The 23500-nt window shown below is 39.8% G+C and overlaps 2 protein-coding genes across 2 annotated transcripts; one reads left to right on the forward strand and one right to left on the reverse strand.

The window, feature by feature from the left end:
- Positions 1-5725: 5725 nt before the first annotated feature.
- Positions 5726-6929, reverse strand: LOC143040829 (uncharacterized). Its single transcript, XM_076212267.1, has 2 exons — positions 6343-6929; positions 5726-6263 (listed from the first exon to the last, which is right to left on the reverse strand). The coding sequence occupies exons 1-2, from the start codon at positions 6927-6929 to the stop codon at positions 5726-5728; spliced, it is 1125 nt and encodes a 374-aa protein (XP_076068382.1).
- Positions 6930-10324: 3395 nt separating this feature from the next.
- RpL7 (ribosomal protein L7) lies at positions 10325-22152 on the forward strand. The gene is made up of 7 exons (XM_076211941.1): positions 10325-10391; positions 10689-10785; positions 10895-11070; positions 19341-19431; positions 19594-19750; positions 19933-20030; positions 22018-22152. The coding sequence occupies exons 1-7, from the start codon at positions 10381-10383 to the stop codon at positions 22126-22128; spliced, it is 741 nt and encodes a 246-aa protein (XP_076068056.1). The 5' UTR covers positions 10325-10380; the 3' UTR covers positions 22129-22152.
- Positions 22153-23500: the final 1348 nt, after the last annotated feature.

Genomic DNA, 23500 nt, shown 5'->3' on the forward strand with positions numbered 1-23500 from the left:
AATTGTGATGGGAAAGGGAGGAGTGGAGGTAGAATATAGATTGAAAGAAGCAAGTAAATGCCATGGGGAATTAGAAAATGTTATGTGAAATAGATATTTGGGAATGGATGCTAAGAAGAGATTTATGAGGGGGGTGATTGTGCCAACAATACTGTATGGAGGAGAAACATGTAACATAAGAAAGAGTTTAAATGTGTTTGAGATGAAATGTCAGAGAAGTATGGTAGGGGTTATTAGGCTGGATAGAGTAAGAAACAAGGAAGTAAGGAGGAGAGTAGGGGTGGAAAAAGGAGTTGGGAGATAGGGTTGATGAAAGAGTATTATGATGTTTTGGACATATGGAAATAATGAGTGAAGAAAGATTAGTAAAAGAAGTGTGGAAGGCAAAGGTGAATTGAGTGAACATGAGGGGGCGACAAAGGATGAGGTGGATGGATGGGGTAAAAGGGGCATTGGGAAAGAGGAGAATGTCTGTTGAGGAAGGAGGGACAAAGAGAGAAGATAGGGGTGTGTGGATGATGCTTTGATGCATGGAAGGGAGTGGGTGGGGGATGGAGGAGTGAGGGAGTATGTTTGAATGATATTTTGATGCTGCCCAAAGGGATTTCTCCCCGTCTTCTCTTTTTCTGCATGAGGGGATGGAGGGGGGGGGGGTTCACTGATTACATGAAGCAGCCTTAATGTGGATGTGCTGTGTCTTGCTACACTGCTTCTGACCCTGGGCAGTGGATGAGATGCAGGGTCCAGGGTGAGCCAAGAAAAGAGGGAGGGAGGGTTGGTGAATGGGAGTGGAGTATGTGGGGATGAAATGGGTGGGAGTTGATATATGCTTTTTGACTTTAGCTACCACCCTTGTAAGGGGGAAAAGCCCTTGGTATATGTATGTGTATATGTATTTTACTTAAGCAATACCCAATAGATTTTTAATCTGAATTTACAATTTATGGATGAAAATGAGATTGAAGTGTATTTGGTGTAACTGTGAAATATTGCAATGGGAAAGTTTTAGTTTGGGTCTTAAAAATATTTCATAATCCAACCAGTGGGTGATGCAGTATTTTTTTTAATTGTGTAACGATTTTGATGCATCTATTGTGTTCATCATCATTATGCACTCATGTAACATAGTTTCAGAATCCTAATTTTGTTGGTGCTATTTCCGTCTAGTCAGAAAATGTGTTCATAATCCATGTACTATAGTAGCCTCACCAAATAACATTGAGCCACAGTGACAGCCCTAAAATACATACAGTATTCTAATGATTCATAACTGCTACTTCAAATATAGTAATGCATTTTTATTGTTAAATGATATATAATGGCTCATACTATCAGAAATGTTTCAAAATAAATCAAATTGTAATGTCATCATGGCTGTTTAACTTGTATTTGAATGGAGTGATGTGAGAAATGAATTAAATATTTGTGAGTAGAGGGAGTGAAGTTAAGAATGGTGAAGATCAATAAGCCATTGCCCCTGGTCTCTCCAGCAGAAAACCTGCAGTCTTCAGGTAAACAGCAACAACCTCTGAGCAGAACCATAAGTCACTCAGGAAAGATATATTGTGTTGTTGTCTCGGGATTGTTAGTGTGGGACATTGTAGTATGAGGTGTTATGTGTCCTCTGTGTGGTGATTGCATCAACATCTTCAAATGTTGAGTAAAAGATTATTAGCAATTGTGTACGGATGATACTATTCTCTTTGTAGAGTCAGAGGAGTGATTTTGGTAAGGAATGGAAAGAAGAAAACTAAATATTAATTGTGTCTGAGAGTAAGGATACAGTGGTATGAAAGAGTGAAAGGCACAAGATGTACATACAGTTGAGTGGAAAAAGAATGGAGCAAGTAGAGAGTTTTAATTATCTGGGTACAAATATAAAAGAATGTGTAATAGAAACAAAAAAAAATAGTCATAGAGTGAGAGGGAGATAATTACAATAATTGTTGCTTTCTAGTTTCACTGAATAGAAACCCAGAAACCTATAATGCCTGTCCATGGATGAACTGGGGGAAAATAGTGGACCAGTGTCTGTTGTATAAAAGTGGGGCAGTTTTTGTGTCACCTGTTTATTTTGGTAGGAGGAGGGGGCAGTGGCTGGTTTTCACCTCTCTTTAAATGAGAAGGTGGAGGAAATACACTCAAAGTTGACAGATCTTGGGCCCACTGCTCACTTTACCTTAGGTTACACGTGTTCCAAAACAAAAACACAAAAACTTTAGTTAAATCTGAACTTTCATTAATCTGGATAACTATACCCCCAAACAATCTGGATTTTTTTTTAGCTTTTACTGTATATACATATGTTAATTACTCATCCCCACTATACAAGTCTAATTGTAAATCATCATGTCATCTGCAAGGAGAAAGACTTTCTCCTGTGCATGCTAGTTTTTCATATGCACTTTTGTTATTATCTATGACATTAAACCCACACTTGAACCACTGTACTTTTCTGTTTAGTATGAGTTATTTCTCCAGTACACAAATACCTTTGAGCATTCCTCTAGGTCTTATCACATATATACCAAAGTCCTTTTCCCCATATAACCTTATCATAATTTCTCTTTATTTTTCTAATTTATTTTATTTATTAGTACCTATGAAACAATGAATCCATTTTAGTATCTATCCTTGAGTGCAAAATATCCACTTTGTGTCACATTCCTAATTTTCTCTTAATGACTATAAGAGAACTAGATGTGAAAGTGTTTTTAGTGATTGTTATTCCAACTTATTCTCATATATTGCATTTAACTTATCTCTACCAAGAGGGTGCTATTGAGATAAATAAAAAAAGCCTGATGGCAGTTACAATAAAAATAAAAAATACCACTTGATATGGAAGGGAGGAACTTCAGATAGGTTATAGCCCCTTTGCAACTGAGAAGGTGCCAATATCAATAAAATAGTCTGGCAGGAGCCTGCGTAAAAGAAAAAGTGCCACCTAATATTAAATGGGTTAAACTTGTACTCTCAACTATGGTGTTTACATACGTTATTGCATAAATCTTAGTAAAAAATAAATGCTTTGTATCATATTTCACTGATTTAGTTTCTTGAGTCTGTCTGTGACTATATACCTTTTGGAATAGTAATTGTTGCCTCAAGTTTCACTGACTGGAAACCTGCAACCCTACAGTAGCTGGCAACATTTGTCAGGTCCTCCCATAGATCTCTCTGGGAAATAAATATGAACCGTTTTCTGAGTTGTGTGTTCCTGGGTATCAGTAGGAAAGGTACAATAGCCATCTCTTTGTATGAAATAAAAGTGAGGAAAGTAATTGATAGATTTAGGACCTGATTTGTATATAAAGTGCCAGCTCCTTAGGGCTGCAGGGAGAGGTGAGCATGTTGACAGATTTGGAAGATAGGAGTGGGGTTTGCTTCTTTCAAATGTCCATCTCGCGGGCCACCTTATGCAGGCACCCATCATTGGTCCCTACTTTTTTAATGTATGTATGAAACCAATTCATTTTCACAAGATAAGCTAGTGCCTCAGATTGAAACATGTTTATTGTATTCTCATGTAATGAAAAACTTTTGTAATGAATAAAGTCTATTGAGTATGAATGGGTGTTTATTTTAAACTTTCCTAGAATAGTAAGAAAGAGACATTTTTCACTTGAATTTTATTGATTGTGATTGTTTGTCTACTTGTGTAATACTAGTTGAACTGATATCTTCGTTCCATCATTCTATTTTCAGTATTTTTTGTGTACAACATGCATAAAAATGATCTAAAGCCAGGGTTGAAATTTATTGTGTCCAATATTATTCTGTGATGATTAGTATAGAACAGCAGACAATCATTAATGAAGTTGATAATCATGAAGGATGTAGACAAACTACCAAAATGGTATTAGAAAGAGTTGCAGTGATGATGGATTTCACTAGAATGCTGCTCCAGCATCTTTTGCTTTAACTGAAATAACATTTATCAACACTGAATATGGTGCAATTATAACCACAGCACTGACTTTATGTCAACAAACCATTTTAGTTTTGCCTTAGAGAAAGCAACTAAGATTTTAGTGCTAATCCTATAGTTTTGAAGTGACTTCAGAAGTCAAGTAACATGCATGTAATATACATCATTAGTGTGAACATCTATAATATTCCCTAGTTGCATGATTCTTGAATATGTAACTCTGTCACTTACTTGACCATATATGAATTCAAGAGCAAACTAGACACTGTGAGATACAAAGGTGGAACCAAAAGCGTAGCTCCCCTTCCCATAAGATACAACTAGATAAAAATACAGCTTAAAATAGGTTACTGGCATTAACCATATTAAAATAACAATTACACCTCTGGTAAGATTTGAGATATCTTTGGTAATCAAATGAGAACTATACAAATTAATGAACTAGGCATTAGCCAAGATAAAACAAGTAAACCTAAAAAAAATTATAGATGTGACTTCTACAAACATCAAAAGTATGTTTTATGTGACTTGATTCAATAATATTTATTTCAATCAAGGAATCACAAAATATAATTTTATTTGAATTATCCCAGTTAATTGAATGACCATGATCTCACACAAGCAAAAAACCTACTTGACTCTTGGCCACTTCTTAGGCTGTATTTGTGTTGGTTAATCTTCTATAGATCTTTGCCAGTTAAGCCAATGTAAAAAATTTCATATTGCAGACACTGAATGGAGAGAGATATCCCCCCAATGAAAGAAATAATTGTAACACAGAAGGACATCAGTGACCAAATCAAAACCCTTGACGTCAGAAAATCACATGGACCAAACGGAATTGCAAATTGGATACTGAAAGAATGCCAGGAGGAATTAACAGATAAAATATATAATATAATTAAATTCTCACTTAAAGAAGGAAAAGTGCCACAGGACTGGAAGAATGACCAATTTATAAGGGAGGAAACAAGGAAGACCCATCAAATTACAGACCAGTCTCCCTGACAAGTACAGTAGCAAAAATTTGTGAAAAGGTCGTCAAAAATAGATGGGATAAACATTTGGAAGAAAAAACTATACTGAATCCAAATCAATTTGGATTCAGACAAGGAAGATCATGTACAACAAGCTTGATCTACTTCTACTCAAGATTAATAGACATAATACAAGAGAAAGATGGTTGGGCAGACTGTGCCTTTCTGGACCTACAAAAGGCATTTGATAAGGTACCACACAATAAACCAATAAGGAAGATAGAATCAATAGATGGCATCAGAGGAAAATTATTGGAATGGATAAAAGACTTCCTGACTGGGAGGAAAATGAGAGTAGTAATTAGAGATAGATTCTCAAATTGGGAAGAAATGAAAAGTGATGTCCTGCAGGGATCAATACTGGCCCCAATCATGTTTGCCATATACATAAATTACATGGATGAAAGAGTAGAGTGTTATATGAATTTCTTTGCAGACGACACAAAAATACTAAAGAAAGTAAAAACTGAGGAGGATTGCAACTCATTAAACAAGACTTGGACAAGATCTGGAAATGGACTCAAAAGTGGGAAGTGAAATTCAATATCAAGAAATGTACGTATAATAGAATTTGGAAAAAGTAAAAACAGAATATCGAGAGATTATAAAATTGGTGAAGAAGAGGTGAAAAAAAAGTAAACTCGGAAAAAGACCTTGGAGTGATGATCAGCAAAGACTTGACACCAGATAAGCATATTAATAAAATAGTTGGAGAAACCTACAATTTATTACAGTTGACGTTTTACTGGAAGAGGCCTTATGTGGCCTGTGACTCCAGTGTGGCAGCCTGATTTCTAGTATGATGTTGGTGCTGGCCGCGTGCAGTGTTAATTTGTGCTCTATAATTATATATTTGCTCTTGTCCCTCCCAGAATTTGTCTAGCCTTGCTTCAAAACTTTTGACTGTGTCTGCATTTACCACCCATTCTGGCAGCTCATTCCAATTATTAATGACTCTGTTATTAAAGGAGTACTTTCTCAGGTCCAACCTTGCTCTTGGCTTAAATATTTTCCGACTATTTCCCCTTATACTGGACCCCTCTCTAAATTCAAAGAGACCCTCTGTGCAGTTCCTGTCATATACACCAGTGACGATTTTGTATGTCTCAATTTGGTCACCCCGGGATCTCCTGTACACCAAGGTGGGCAAGTTCAACTTCCTCAGTCTCTCTTTGTACGATAACTCGTTGAGGGATGGCAATAATTTAGTTGCTCTACGCTGTACATTCTCCACAGCCTCCAAATCCTTCAACAGATGGGGACACCACACCGGGTTGGCGTACTCCAAGTGTGGCCTTACAAGAGCCGTGTACATAGGCTTTAAGAATGTTAGGTTCTAAATGTTGAAAGGTCCTTCTGATCAGCCCTACTAACATATTGGCTTTATTGATTTTTTCTGCCAAGTGGCTGGAGAAATTTAGTTTGTCATCTATGATCACCCCTATATCTTTTTTATTTCCTGACTTACTGATGTTGCCGTACAAACTATAACCCTTCTCTTCCATTGTGGTCCTCCCTATCTTCATATACTTGCTCTTCTCTGGATGAAAACTTAGGAGCCACCTCTCTGTCCATTCTTTGAGTTCGTCCAGGTCCCATTGTAACCTATCACAGTCTGCATTGCTTTGTATTGTCCTGTATATCTTAGTGTCATCTGCATATAGATACACTTTACTTCCATTCACTGCTGCTTCTGGCAGGTCATTTATGAATATTACAAAGAGCATGGGGCCAAGAACAGAGCCCTGCAGGACTCTGCTTGTTACTTCCTTCCATCTAGAAGCCTCTCCATTTATCAACACCCTCTGTTTTCTCCCTGTTAGAAAGTTCTGAATCCATCTTAATATTTTACCTTCTATCCTGTAGCTTGATATTTTTTCCATCAGACGTTTATGTGGTACTCGGTCGAAGGCTTTCATAAAGTCCAAATACACCACATCCACAGCCAACCCTTCATCCATTGCCTCAGTCCAGTCATCCAATACCTTTATTAACTGTAGTGTAGTTGATCTCCCAGAAATGAAGCCAAACTGGTTTCTCACTAAATAACTTATTCTCCTTCATATGCCTAATTACCTCCTCCCGCAACAGTGACTCCATAACCTTGCATAGGACACTTGTTAGGCTGACAGGTCTGTAGTTTCCTGGATCACATTTGTTCCCTTTCTTGTAGATGGCCGTGACATGGGCAATACGCCAGTCCTCGGGTACCACTCCGTCCTGCAATGAGCTGTTATATATAATTCTCAGTGGTTCCAGTAAGTCCTCCATCAGTTCCTTAATTACCCTTGGATGTATCCCATCGGATACGGGTGATTTGTTCCTCTTGAGCTTTTGCAGGGCATTCCTTATTTTGTCTACAGTGATTACCATACTATCCAGTGTCGTTGCCTCCCTTATAGCCGCCCTAGGTGGATCTTCCTCTGATTCATGTATGAAAACCTTAGAGAATTGCTCTGAGAGTATGTCAGCTTTTTCCTTGTCACTTTATGCCTTTTGAGTTTTTTCTTTATTTTTATACAGTTCTCCAATGTGGGCCTTTGTTCTTGTCTTCGATGTTATATACTTCCAGAACACCTTCGGATTCTCCTTCACACGTCAATAAAAGTGGCATTTGCCTATTTGGACGAGGAAATGATAAAAAAAAATCTAACTGCACTAATAAGACCAAAACTCGAGTATGTAGCAACCCTATGGTCACCCAGTACCAAAAAGAATGAAAAAATTTAGAAAGAATACAAAGAGCAACAACAAAACTGGCGCCAACTCAAATTAGAATTACCAACTCCGGAACAAAGAAGGGAAAGAGAAGACCTACTAACAATCTATAGAATTAATGAAGGGAATGGAAATCTTAGATTAGAATTATTTATTGAAATGGGACAATGGAAAAACAAGAGAACACGAAAAGAAACTCAAAAAAGATGATTGCAGAAGAGATCTGAAAAAATAGCTTCCCACAGAGTGATAGATACTTGGAACAAATTAGATAAAGAAACAGTGTGTGCAAACACTATTCAAGATATTAAGAAAAAAATTAATGCTTACAGATACAAAGACGGGTTACCACGAGCATAGCTCCCTTCCCGTATAATACAGTTAGGTAAATACACAGCTTTCAGTACTATATGGTGAACTTTTGACAAGGATATTTTAACAGTACACTTAACCCTTGATTTAATGAACAAATGCGTGCAGATCCTTGTCCGTTATTTGCAAAAGTCCGTTATTTGAAAATCGGATCCGTCTGTTTCCAATACTGGATACCGGACACAAGTCTAGAAAATTGTCCGTTAGGTTTCGGCGTGCGCATACGTATTAGATATGTTATAAAAAGCTAGAGTACATATGTATAATGATGTACATTACATATAAAGAAGAAATTGAACCACGCCGTTAGGTTTCGGCGTGTACATACGTTACTACTGGACACCTATCGGATAAATTTTCATTTTACGGACTTTGCCCGGTACTATTTGATCGTTATTACCGGACACCTATCGGACAAATTTTCATTTTACGGACTTTGTCCGGTATTTGACTGTTACTACCGGACACCTATCGAACAAATTTTCATTTTACGGACTTCGCCCGGAATTTCACTCTTACTGCCGGACACACTTTTTGTCCGCTAAATCGAAAGTCCGCAAATTCGAGGTCCGCTAAATCGAGGGTTGGGTGTACCTTTTGTTTTTGAATGCCACATCTATATTAAATTCCTTTAAATTTTTAGGTAGTTTTACCATACTCATGAAAAGGAAGAACCAAGAGGTTCTTTTTACAAAACAGCTTTCTCTTAATAGGGGAGAGTGTAAAACACCCTAGGGTGTGCGGAAGAAGGAAGTTGAGGCTAAATGTGGGTAAAATTAAGGTGATGAGATGTACAAGGGGAGAAAGTGGCAGCAGACTGGAAGTGAATATTAAGGGAGAGAGACTGGAGGTATTGGATAGTTTTTAGATACTTAGGTATGATGTGGCAGGAAAGGGAGGAGTGGAGGTGGAGGTAGAATGTAGGCTGAGAGAAGCTTGTAAATATCCTGGGGGATTAAAAAGTTTAACGAGAAATAGACATTTGGGAATGGATGCAAAGAGGAGATTATATGGAAGAATGATTGTGCCGATGGCACTATATGGTGCAGAAACATGGAACATAAGAGAGGAAAAGTTTGAATGTGTTTGAGATGAAATGTCTGAGAAGTATGATAAGGTTTACTAGGCTGGATAGAATGAGAAACAAGGAGATGAGGAGGGGAATGGGATTGGAAAGGGAGTTGGGAGATAGGGTTGATGAAAGAGTATCGGGATGGTTTGGACACATGGAAAGAATGAGGGAAAAATATTAGTAAAAGAGGTGTGGAAGGCAGAGGTGGAAGGAAGGAGTGAACATGAGGGAGCGACTAAGAATGAGATGGATGGGCGGGGTAAAAGGGGCATTGGGAAAGAGAGGAATGTCTGTTGAGGAAGGACAGGAGAGGACAGAAGATTGGGGTGAATGTAGAATGGTTGTGTATGGATGATGCTGTGATGCATGAAAGGGAGTGGGTGTGGGGATGGGGGGGTTAGGGAATATGTGTGAAAAATAAACTGATGCAGCCCAAAGGGATTTCTCCCCGTCTTCTCCATTTCTGCATGATGGGATAAAGGGGGTGGGGTTGCCAATTTAATGAAGCGGCCTTGCTGTAGATGTACTGTGTCTTGCAACACTGCTTCTGACCCTGGGCAGTGGGTGAGATACAGGGATGACCTATCATCCAGGAGGAGTCAAGATAAAAGGTAGGGAAGGGGATGGATTGGAGTGGAGTATGGGATGGAATGGGTGGGAGTGGTTTTTATGCATTTGGTGTGTGTGTATATATATATATGTGTGTGTGTGTGTGTGTATATATATATGTGTGTGTGTGTGTGTGTGTGTGTGTATTGCTTCGGACCCAGGGCAGTGGACGAGATGCAGGGATGACCCGTCATCGGGAGGGGCCAAGATGGGAGTGAGAGGTGGGGTGAATGGGAGTGGGGAGTATGTGGGGATGGAGTGGGTGGAAGTGGATTTTGTGCCTTTGTTTTTGGCCATACCGAGACACTTATTGTAAACAGACTGACAAAATTATTCTAGCGAGATTTTTTCAATAAATAGTTATTGCATTAATTCAACATGAATGTGTGAATATCTGATTAAACTAATTAGCGTAAATTTAAATGACGCGCCATCACTATCTTTTGCGATTCTAATTATTTTAATTCATGTTCACATATATATTAAAACTGTAAAACTGTAAAACTGATAATACCATAAATTATTTTATAATTATTAAAAATAAAACAAAGTAGAATTACAAAATAAAACAAATAATTGAACATACCGATGCTTTTTTGTTTACAAGTGATCGTTGACTGTCCCTTTCCAGACGAGCAGAAATGGACGAGACGTACGTATCGCAAAGTGTGAAAGAAATCGTTAATATATGAGTTCATCTTGTACTTATTTTCAAGATGAGTGGAAGCAAAATGGTAGTTAAGAAATGCTTTAGACACGCATAGTGCTAGCTAGTCAGAAATTTTATTGGATAAATGATAAAACGTTATGAAAATCATTGTTTACAAGTGCAATGGTCTTCACCGACCGCGAGAACATCGTCGGGTCAACTCCGATTGTGGTGTTATTCATTACTTAGATAATCACAATTTAAGCATTTTTCATTGCATCGTAATGATTTCTTCAACAGAAAGAAGAAGAAACTGCCTGCCGTCCCGGAGGTCCTCCTCAAGAGGAGGAAGAAGAGGGCCGAGATGAAGGCTGCAAGGGCATCTGCAGCTCTTCAGGTAAGTAGTCCATGTTATTGTTCATGGTTCCTGCCGAATTGTTTTTAGACCACAATTCTAAGGAATTGTAAGGTATATTTATAATAAATCTATACTATTTTGGCAACAGGCTCGCAGGGCCCGCCGCACGAAGAGACTAGACATCTTCAAACGTGCGGAAACCTATGTGAAGGAGTACCGTAGGGCAGAACTGGACGACATTAAGTTGAAAAGGGAAGCCAAGAAGGAAGGTTCCGTGATTGTGCCAGGAGAGGCCAAGCTAGCTTTTGTCATAAGAATACGTGGGTGAGTAATTGATTATTTTCTATGGATGACAGCATTGTTTCACATGCAGTCTTTCCAGACTGGGTTCTATTCAAGTATTGCAATACCACATTTGAAAGATTATTTGTCTTATGTGGAATGGTCAAGCAAGTTGTGAGGTTAGGAGCTATTGGACTGCGCAAGTTTAATGCTGAATGTGTTTGTGTGGTCATGGAATTTTACCATTCGACTGGTTCCCAGTATTGCACAAACGCACGACTTTTCTTTTGTACTTGATTGTTTTCATACAAGTGATAATGTTGGGAACTTTTGGACGTTGGTTTCATATAACATGTGCGTGTGTGATTACCAATTTTACTCAATGCGGTCATACCCTGGATGGTGATGTGATAATTAGCAAAACTGTTTATAATCGATGAAGTGATATTAAGAAGCATGTTCCCATGGTTTGTAAGGACTGAGATCACAAAGTATAGGAGTGATAACATGAGATAGGTACCCCCGAATCCACACGCGGCACCACTGTCGACCATGTATTGTTTTGCTTTCATGGCCATATGTTGCGGCCCACTAGCTTTTATTTAGTTCAATTTGAATGCTTCCCGCGCTTAGTGCATGCGCAAGATATTCAAATTACCTTGTTGTTTTGCAAGTGTAAGGCTAATTCTTGAAATAGAAACAAATTTTCAGCGATTTAAACAAATTTGGTTATCAAACTCGGCAACATAGTTTTCCGAGTAAAAATATTAAGGTAAGGAATCACTAAACATAATTTTAAGTTACATAAACAAGTTTATCAACCTATTTTCTCCTGGACATGAGAAGCTTAATATCGTTGAGCACTTCATGTTTGAGCTTAGCGCCCTGGTATGTAGCCATATCACCCATGAATCTGATGCGTCCAGTTCGCGTTTGATTTTGTTTACTTATTACCATTGACGACCATAATCGCACAATGACGGTTTTTGCTAAAATTCATAATTTATATATAAAAAATATCATATGGTTGCATTATTTGACCTATTTTCTTTAAAATGTGTGATTTCCATGTAGAATGATGGAAGAGAAGTTACGTTTTTATCCTCTGCAAAATTATCAACCGGCAACCAACGCCGTCATTGTTTGGGTTTCATCGGCGTTGGTTGCTGGATGATAATTTTGTAGAGGATAAAAACGTAACTTCTCTTTTCTTAAACAACACAACATACACATTGCAATTTTACAAGAAACAAAATTAAGACACTCACACAAAACACCATCATTTCATAATTACACCACCATCAGACAAGACTGGACTGACGGCAATGGCGGTGGACTCATCACCCTGATCCACCATTCCATCTGTTTTGTGGACACAAGTGCCACAACCAAAATTCTCCTCCCTACCACAGATAACACAACAGAAACCCAATCCATTCGTATCCGCACAGGTAACAATTCAACACTAACAATAGTTAACATGTACATTCCCCCCCAATCATCCCCCACAGTTCCAAACACCTTCAGACCTCAACTCAGCCAACAAACCTCAATCCCCAACCGGATCAGAATGTAGGACAAAACGTCCCTGGACAAAAGGTCCCGAAATCTGCACCCCTAGGACAAAATGTCCCCGATATTTAGGACAAAAGGTCCCCATTTTTTCAACAAATATTGATTTTTATCAACTGTTTATACATTTTGGGACATAGTTAATTGTGGTTTTATAACAACCCTTAAATTCAGGAGAATCTCTATATATAAACACAAAGTACAATAATATTTGATATTTTATTAAATATCTTATACGCCGAGATCTTTTTCAATACTCACTTTTGTTCGAATTTCCAAAATAACTTGTAATCGTACTTACTGTTATTTTTACTTATGTGCATTACCTTGCATTTACTTGTTAAATTTCATTAGCCACTTTTCAGACCATTGCTGTAATTTATTTAAATCTTCATTCCGCAAATTATGAGTACAATTACAGCACACAATTATGCTTTATTGAACTTATATTGTATGCCTATAAAAAAATTAAAAAATCAAGTTAAAAAACAAAAATTCACCACTCACTTTTGTTAACGAATTTCCAAAATAACTTGTAATCGTACTTATTGTTATTTTTACCTATGTGCATTACCTTGCATTTACTTGTTAAATTTCATTAGCCACTTTTCAGACCATTTTTTTAAATGTTCATTCCGCAAATTATGAGTACAATTACAGCACACAATAATATTATGCTTTATTGAACTTATATTGTATGCCTATAGTTAAAAACCAAATATTCACCAAAAAACATATAAAGGAATAAAGTAAAACACATCTGACAAATTTTTAGAAAAAAAAAAAATTGGGGACATTTTGACCACCCACCTAGGCCATTGGGGACATTTTGTCCCAGGGTTGCAGATTTCAGGACCTTTTGTCCGGGGACCTTTTGTCCGAGCACCACCTGATCATGGGTGGTGACTTCAACGCCAAGTCGTCAGCCTGGTTTGTCGACAACCCTGACACAGACAGAGGGCTTGATATACAGACTCAATTCGACTCATTGACTATCATGAACAACACGCATAATCATACACATATCCCATACCAAGCCCTCTACACTCCCTCCTCTCCTGATATCACCTTTTGCTCCCCCTGCCTAACCCCAACAACATCATGGAGAGTGGTCGGAGCCCTTGGCTCTGACCACCTTCCAATCATCATCACCACCAAAACAAGATGCACCCCAGCTGGCCACAGACACACTTACACCAATTACAAGAGAGCTAACTGGGAAGCCTTTACTGAAGAGACAGAACAACATTTTGAAACACTTAACAGTACACCAATCACAAACATAAACAATGCTGTGCACGCTTTTAACCCCTTCCATACGGTGCCGCACACATAGGCGTCATGGGGAGCGAGTGTATTCGCGAGGCTGCCATATCGGCGTCTTGATTATATTTATTGTAGTCGCCCCTGTGTTTTTACATTCTCCCAAATGCGCCCTGAATCCCATTCTCTGTGGTTTTCAAAATTCGCGGGTGAAAGACAGAACGACCGATATAAGCGGCGACTATATTTTATGATGCGAATATTATTTCGTTACGTCATACGTCTGGCATTGGTTGCTGCCCGCGAGATTTAAGTCCCGTATGGAAGGGGTTAATACAATCATACAAAACGCAGACAAGAGATACATCCCTAGAGGCAACAGAAAATCACACAACCCCAACTTCACACCAGAAATCCAAGGCCTCATCAGACAACGTGACACACTTAAACACGATACCCCCACACCTATCCCTCAAAACATAGCAGACCAAATACAAACACTAAACACTGTGATTGCCAATAAAATACATGAACAAGAAACACAAAATTGGCATAACTTTATCAATACACTTGATCACAAAACAAACACCAGCAAATTGTACAAAACACTCAACAGCATCACACTATCCAACACTAACACTACACGCTCTCACGCAGCAATAATCACAACAACAGATAATCTACCCTCAAACAGACAACAAGCAAACGCACTCATACGTCATTTTGCACAGACGAGCCATCTTACATCTCACCCTGACGACCGACGCATCATCAAACATATGAAAGATTTCCCCACAGTCTCAGACTACACACCCTTCATAGACAGTCGGACAAAACTCATAATGCATAATCTCATTATTTAATCTATACATGCATGACTTACCCACGCCAGACACCTCTGGGATACAAATCTCTTCTTACGCAGACGACGGGTGTATCACATGCACACATCGTAACACAGACAAAGCTGCAGAAATAATCCAGCCTTGCCTTGACACACTCAACACATGGTTCATCACAAGCAGACTCAAAATGGCTCCAACCAAATCTACAGCAACACTTCTCACCAACTGGACAAGGGAACACAAATACATACCTCATCTCTACATCAGCAACACTCTGATACCACACACAAACACACCGAAAATTCTTGGTGTGGCATACGATACATCCATGTCTTTCGAGCAACACCTCACAAACATGAAAGACAAATGCACACCTAGACTTGGCGCACTTGAGTCGATCGCTGGAACAACATTTGGACAAAGCAAAGAAACTGATATAGCAGTGTACAAACAATGCATACGCTCAGTGATGAATTATGCGAGTCCTGCATGGGCTCCTAATCTCAGTGAGACACACCACAACACCCTTCAAATCATACAAAACAGGGCCCTAAAAACAATTACAGGCTGCACAAATACATCACCTACAGACCATTTACACCATGAAACAAAAGTCCTCAAAGTCAAGGACCACCTCGACATGAGAGGCACACAAACACTTGCTGCAGCCACCACAAACACATCACACCCGCTACACTACATAGCAGAACACCCACACACACCAAGAAGCATTAAAACTACACCCAAAGACCTTTATTACGCACAGATACTCTCTTCTCTTCCTCCACAACCACCAAATACCAGCCTCCGGAAACATATTCATAATCACATCACTCACCGCTCCATTAACACACTGAAAGACAACACACTGCTGCATGCCAGACCCCCTGATATCCACCCTTCTGAATCCTCTCTCCCACGAAAGGACAAGAGTCCACTTGGCCAGACTGCGATGCGGTCACCACCCAGCACTTCTAAGCTACCAGAAGAGGCTGGACGACCGTGTTGTGAACAGCTGCCCAGGATGTAACACTTCACCCCATACCATACAACACATAATGGAAGACTGCATTATACACAATCATGCACGCAAACAACACAACATACACTCTATAAAGGATTTGTGGGAAAACCCAGTTCCGGCTGTGGCCTTCCTTGGGGAGACGGGACTGCTCGGACAGACAGTCTAGGGAACGACAACAACAACAACAACAACAACTCCACTCATTAGTGTATTGTTGTTAGCAACTTTTGTTTATTTGTGCCAAGTCAGAAATGGGGATAGCGGTTTGAGGTAAAGGTGGGGCTTCGCCAGGGATGTGTTATGTCGCCTTGGCTGTTCAATTTATACATGGACGGGGTGGTGTGAGGGGTTAACGCAAGGGTAATAGGCCAAGGATTGGAGATGGTTAAAGAAAATGGAGAAAAGTGGGATGTTAAGCCAGTTGTTTGCTGACTATATTACACTTGTGGCAGGATCAGAGGAGAGATTAAGGGAGTTGATGAGAGTTTGGGAAGATATGCAAAAGGAAGGTGGTGAGTGTATAAGGGGAGAGTGGTAGCAAATTAGAAGTGAGTATTAATTGAGAGAGACTGGAGGAAGTGGATAGTTTGATACTAGGGTGCAAATGTGGCAGAAATGGGAGTGGAGGTAAAATGTAGATTGAGAAAAGCTAGTAAATGCCAGGGGGTTGAGAAGTGTTATAAATAGACATTTGGGAATGGATGTTTGCTGATGGCGCTGTATGGGGCAGAAACATAGAACATAGAGAGGAAGAGTTTGAATGTATTGGAGATGAGGTGCCTGAGAGGTATGATAGGGGTTACTAGGCTGGATAGAGTGAGAAACTAGGAGAACGGGGGGGAAAGGGAGTTTGGAGATAGGGTTGATAAAAGAGTATTGGGATGTTTGGGACACATGGAAAGAATGAATGAAGAAAGACTAGTAAAAGGAGTGAACATGAGGGGGCAACCAAGAATGAGATGGGCTGGGGTAAAAGTGGCATAGGGAAAGAGGGGATCTGTTGAAGAAGAAAGGTCAAGATAGGGGTGAATTGGGAATGGTTGTGTATGGATGATGCTGTGGTACATGGAAGGGAGTGTGTGTGATTAATGTTTTGATGATGCCCAAAGGTATTTTCCCTGTCTTTTTTCTGCATGAAGGGATGGAGAGGGGCTATCATTGATGAAATGAAGCAGCCTTGATGTGGATGTGCTGTGTCCTTGTTACACTGCTTCTGGCAGTTGGTGAAACAGGGATGATCATCATCTAGGAGGTGAGATAAGAGGTAGTGAAGAGGGTGAATAGGAGTGGGGGTAAAAATGACCTACAATGTATCAAGTTGAATATTATGCACGAACTGGAAACAAATTTGTGCAGGCTGGGTATAGTTTGGACATGTTTGCCATGTGTGGTTGAAATAGGTCCCAACATAATGGTAATAAGTGTTGCTTGGAGAAAAGGAAAAAAGTCTTTATCAGTGTGGTTAATTTAGCCTTCCGCTATTGAAGGTAATTTGTATAAAGGACATTTTTAGATGGTTCATCCCAGTCACACTAACAGTTCATAGCAGTGCTATTTGGCAAAATTCCAGTCACACAGTTACTGATATTTAGCATGAAAATTATGATGTCCAAAAGCTCCACCTTGCATAACCATTCCATAGATGATGGCGGCAGTGGCCAAGTGAAAGGCATACCCACTCCCATCACCTCCATTCCGATCCAACACAAATTTCCTTGCCTTACATATACCAAAGGCTTTTTCCCCCAAGGGGGAGGGGGAGCATTAAAACCACTTCCATTCCTTTCTCACATTCGCCACTCCCACCCTTCCCTCCCTCTGGATGACTGGTCATCCCTACCTCTTACCCACAGCCCTGGGTCAGAAGCAGGGCCACTTCATGAAATCAGCGACCCCTCTCTCCATCCCCTCATGCAGAAATGGGAAAGGTCCATTTATTTTTCACACACACTCCCTTGACCCCATCCCCCACTCCTCAAAATGCAAAATTCTACTTCCGAAATGCATTTATTTACGTCAGTTTCATTCCTTATAACCAGCCCCCACATTGTTTTAGTTTTCAGGGAGGGCAGAATTTTTTGACACCTCCATTAACATTTTACTGTATCAATATTCATTCCATGTCAAGTAGGCTCTTAACCCCTTCCATACGGTGCCGCACACGTAGGCGTCATGGGGAGCGAGTGTATTCGCAAGGCTGCCATATCGGCGTCTTGATTATATTTATTGTAGTCGCCCCTCCATAATGACATTCTTTCTAATTCTTTTGTAATCGCATTTTCTATGGTTATCAAAATTCACGGGTGAAGAGAGAACGATCGATATAAGCGGTGACTATATTTTATGATGCGAGTATTATTACGACACGTCGTACAGCTGGCATTGGCTGCTGCCACCGAGATCTAAGTCCATGACGCCTACGTGTGCGGCACCATATGGAAGGGGTTAAGCTTTTCACATGAGTTGCTAGGCTAATTGAAATGATCCCCAAGGAATGCCACAGCCGAAACTGGGTTTTCCCACAAATCCTTTATAGAGTGTATGTTGTGTTGTTTGCGTGCATGATTGTGTATAATGCTCGGTGAGTTTAACTAAGGGCATGGTTCATTAAATTCCATGCTACAAAGTCCACTGTAAGGGGCACCGCCCTAGGGGGAGTTTGTGATGTTAAATCAAATCATAGTTATAATCACTCTATAAAGAAATTAGTTTACTCTGCAGACTAGTAACCCTGTGCCAAACTGCCAGCAAGCAAAAAAATTATTTTATTTTAACCACTTCAATATTGAGATAATTGAGGATGTAATCCACTACCAACAACTTTACATGAGCTTCGAGATGCATTGAGCTACTTTATAGCCCAAATTGTCAAGTCGGTATATCCAGGGCAAGTTGCTTGGTACAAAAACTAGGATTCTATTGGTGGCACCTTGAAATTGGCTGGGTTATTAGCTTGGATCACCTTGTATTTTGTTTCAAAATAAATGGACCTGACATGCATGAATCATATAGGATAACCATTTATTACAATGTTATTGAGTGGTACTTTTCTTCTTCTTTTCTTCTTCTTCAATTGGGACGGTGTCTGCAGTGAAAAGCTTTATTTCTTTAGTGACATTAATGATGTAGCAAATAATGGTCACCACAAAAACAAGAATGTCAATTTGTGCTGCTTGTTGTTTTTGATTAGCTAAAATATTGTGCCCTTATCTCCCCTTGTTGGACTTCGGTATGAATTTGTGGGCATGGCCAGTTGCCTTAATACAGGACTAGAGTTTAATGAAATTTGATCTTGGTAATTACATATTACTTGCCAGGAAGATGGACAGAAATTTAATGGACCAAACAAAGTTCCCCATTAGGATAATGTAGATCATGTTTGTTCCAATAGTAACTGAAAGTTGTTGGTTCTACCGTGATTAGGTAATGCCCTTGCATTCTTGTAATGTAGTGGGTGGTATTGGGTTAAAGGTTTGGAAATTTGACCAGGGCACTTTCAGAAGTATTGAAAAAAAAAAAATTGTAATTATGCTTAGATTATATCAATTTGTGCATTTAATTTGTAACTTGTTCCCATGTGTTTTTACTGAGTAGCATATATTTTGCAGTATCAACCAGGTGCATCCCAAGGTGAGGAAAGTTTTGAAGCTCTTCAGACTATTGCAAATCAACAATGGAGTCTTCATTAAACTTAACAAGGTAATTGAGTCTTAGAATCTAAAGTGACTGTTCTTGAATGATGAAAATTAAGTATCCTGCAATGACTGCTGGAATGATTATACCTTGGAGAACTGAACATCGTTTTTATTGAATGGAATAATTATGAAGGGAAAAGTAGTTTGATAGTTGTATTTATTTCAGGCAACCATCACCATGTTGCGTATTGCTGAGCCTTATATTGCATGGGGTTATCCTAACCTCAAATCTGTGCGTGAACTTATCTATAAGAGAGGCTTTGGCAAGGTGGATAAGCGCCGCATCCCCTTAACCCATAACGAAGTGATTGAACAGAGCCTTGGTAAGTTGTCTTGACCTCATAAAGTATGGGGAGGGGGGGAGAGTCAAAATGATGACAAATAGTATCCTGCAATTTTGAGTCCTAGTGAAAGCTATATATACTATCTGATAGTAGTGACCTATGCATATTTTGATATGGTACTAGCAAGAAGTTGAATCCTTCCCTCTTAACTTTTATCCCAGGTAAATATGGCATCATCTGTATGGAGGACCTGGTCCATGAGATTTTCACCGTTGGACCTGCCTTCACCCAGGCTGCAAACTTCTTGTGGCCATTCAAGGTAATGTTATAGAGGTGTTGTGGGCATGTATGTGGGAAAGTTGTAGGGCCAACTCAGCCCATTCAATACAAGGGTGATTCCAACTTTGCCAAATGATCATAAATTCAAATGACAAATGCCTATGTATTTTGTTTTAATCACTGTGGCCTCAATTGATGACTGAATGTATGACTTGGGGAATTATTTCATCACCAATTGGTTGATATCGGCAGATTCGTGATTGTAATCTGAGTTCAGTCTTTATTTAGCAATAAAACTTGTTTCAATGAACCCTTAGTAAAAATGCATAAAGCTTTTGATAGTTAAATTTTCATTTTGCATATTGGGGGGAAGAATGCATCAGGGCAGACTTGTTAAATCACACATAAAAACAAACCTACTAATATCTTTTTAGGTAGATAAGGCATCACAATTTACTTTAAACTTTGTAAGGGAAGATGGGCTGAGTTTGCCTGTATTTGTGGGGAAAGATGCAGAAGCTGTGAGTGATCAATCTGTTTGTTGCTCCTAGTCCAGGGGTGGGGAACCTGTTTGTGCATGAAGGCCACCTTACAATTCATCGTCCCACATAGAGGCCGCACTGAACAAATTATTATATATATTTTTTTCAATTATTTGATCCCTTTTTAGGGAGTGACACCAATGAACATGGTTAACATTGCTTTCGTCTATGTGTGTGGTATATTATAAGTTTCAGGTGTATAATAATTTCAGACTTAAGAAATATTCAAGGTCTTTTAAAAAAAATATGTATGTCAAAGGCCGCACTTGATGGCCTGGAAGGCCGCAGGTTCCCCACCTCTGTCCTAGTCTCTTGCAGAAGACCTGCACCTTCCAGGTAACTAGCAAGGACCTCTGGGTGGGTCCACAAGTCACTTGGGGAAGATACATTATGTTGATTAGGTAATGTTAGTGTGGGTCAGTGTAACATGTGCTCTGTCCTTTGTGGCATGGGGGGTATTTAGAATCAGACCAGGCTTCATGTGTTAACTTCAATGCTGGATGGTGCCCTGAATGTAGGTATACTAGTGAATTGTAATTTTGTTGCCATGTGGGGTGGGGGAGGGGTTGCCAGTTAAGTAAAAGAGCCTTGCTTTGGATTTATTGTCTTGCTGCATTGCCCTCAGACTTGGGGCAATGGGCAGGAGACAGGTGTATGGGTTTTGGCTTAGCTACCTCCCTTATGAGGGTGGTAAAAGACCTTTGTATAAGGATATAGATACTTGAGACACTGCAGCTGAAATCTAAACAAAGAAAACCTGCACCATCACAAACATCTAGACCAATACATAAGTTGCAAGGTTTCATCCCATGTCTCCAACCTTTAATTAAGGACCATTTACACAGTCAAACAGATTGACAAACCCACCGGTTTGTCAGGCAAGTGCTTGAAGTGATGTGTGTGTGAATGGGGTATTTGGTCGTCAAACACGTTTGTTGAACGTGTTTGACAACCAAATACCCTATTCACACAGTCAAACATCACTTCAAATGACTTGTTTGACAAACCGGGTTTTTCAAACCGTTTGACCATCTAAATGCCCCTTTACTCAACAACCACATCCTGGCAGGTGGACTGAATGCACCTGTCACACTGTTTTCATGTCCTTCATAAATAGTTTTTTGGCTGACTCCCTTGTAAAGGGAATAAAGCCTTTAGGATATGTATGTATGAAAAAAATTTGGGTGATTTAGCAAAAAGGTGGGCTAATTGAAGTGTGGAGGCATAAAGCATCTTCGGGTCCTGTTGCAGAAGAGTTCACTGTATTTCACCCTCTTGTCCACTTCAAGCTTGTTTGAGCCCTCTTAGTTTGTCTTTGTGGTACATTATCCACCCCTGATTACTTATATTAGTTAATTAATCCAGGAGTTACACATTGTGTTTTCTATAATGTGTCGAAGTTGCTTAGTGTCAAGGGGTGTACTTGTATGTGGACTTCACACCCTAGTCCCATCCCCTTTCTGTACAAGTCTTTTTCTTTTGCAGCTGAACACTCCTACTGGTGGCTGGAGGAAGAAGACGAACCACTTCGTCGAGGGTGGAGACTTTGGAAATCGTGAACAGCAGTTGAACCCTCTGCTGAGGAGAATGATTTAAAGCAATAAATGAGGGGAACATGAATTGTTTTCTCTTTCCTTAAAAGTGTCATTATATTGTACCCTTCAAATGTGTGCATATTCATGTCTGTATGGGGGGGCTAAGTTTGGATGTTGCAACTGGATAGTGACTGCCAGTAAGGTAAACTTCACATGTGAAAAGCAGATTACTATGGTACATATATATACCAAGACCTTTTCCCCCTTACAAGGGAGGTAGCCAAAAAGAAAAAGGCATAAAATCATTCCCACCCATTCCACCCCTAAATACACTCCACTCCACCCTCCCTCCCATCATAGCACCTCCTGGATGATGGTTCATCCCTGCACCTTGTCCAGTGCCCTGGGTCAGAGGCAGTGGTGCAAGGCTGCTTCATTAAATCTACAATCCCCCCATGCATAAAAGAAGACAGAAATCCCTTTGGGCTGTCAAATTTTGCTCACGCATACTACCTCACCACTTGCTCCACCTCGTGTATCACATCATCCATATACAACCATTCTCCATTCACCCGTCTTCTGTCCTCTCCCATCCTTCCTCAACAGACCTTCCCCAAAGCAGCTTTCACCCTATCCATCCATCTCATCTTAGGACGTCCCCTCATGTTCATTCCTTCCATACCTCTTTTACTAGTCTTTTCACTCATTCTTTCCATGTGTCCTAACCATCCTAATACTCTTTCATCAACCCTATCTCCTAACTCCCTTTCTGCCTGTTCTCGCCTCATTTCTTACTATCTAGCCCAAATGTCTATCCCTTGTTACACTTTTAATCCACCAAGGCATTTACTTGCTTCTGTCGATCTACATTCTACCTCCACCTTTTCCTGCCGCATTTGCACCCAAGTATCTAAAAATATCCACTTCCTCCAGTCGCTCTCCCATAATGCTCACTTCCAGTCTGTGGAAGTGACATTACTATGGTGAAAGAATTAGAATATTTTTTGGTAGGGGTAGGTGGATGCGGACGACACTGCGCTTGTGGCAGGGTCAGAGGAGGGATTGAGGAAGCTGGTGGCAGAGTTTGGGAGAGTATGTGAAAGAAGAAAGCTAAAGATAAATGTGGGTAAAAGTAAGGTGATGAGATGTACAAGGGGTGAAAGTGGCAGTAGACTGGAAGTGAACATTAAGGGAGAGCTTGGGTGCAAGTGTAGCAGGAAAAGGTGGAGGTAGAATGTAGATTGAGAGAAGCGAGTAAATACCTTGGTGGATTAAAGAGTGTAATGAGGAATAGACATTTGGGAATGGATGCAAAGAGGAGACTGTATGAAGGAGTGATTGTGCCAACAGCACTGTAGGGCAGAAACGTGGAACATAAGAGAAGGAGTTTGAGATGAGGTGTCTGAGAAGTATGGTGGGGGTTACTAGGCTGG

The sequence above is a fragment of the Oratosquilla oratoria genome, chromosome 29 (genome assembly GCF_046742065.1).
Source record: "Oratosquilla oratoria isolate Oo_2021 chromosome 29, ASM4674206v1, whole genome shotgun sequence".
NCBI classification, from domain to species: Eukaryota; Metazoa; Arthropoda; class Malacostraca; order Stomatopoda; family Squillidae; genus Oratosquilla; species Oratosquilla oratoria.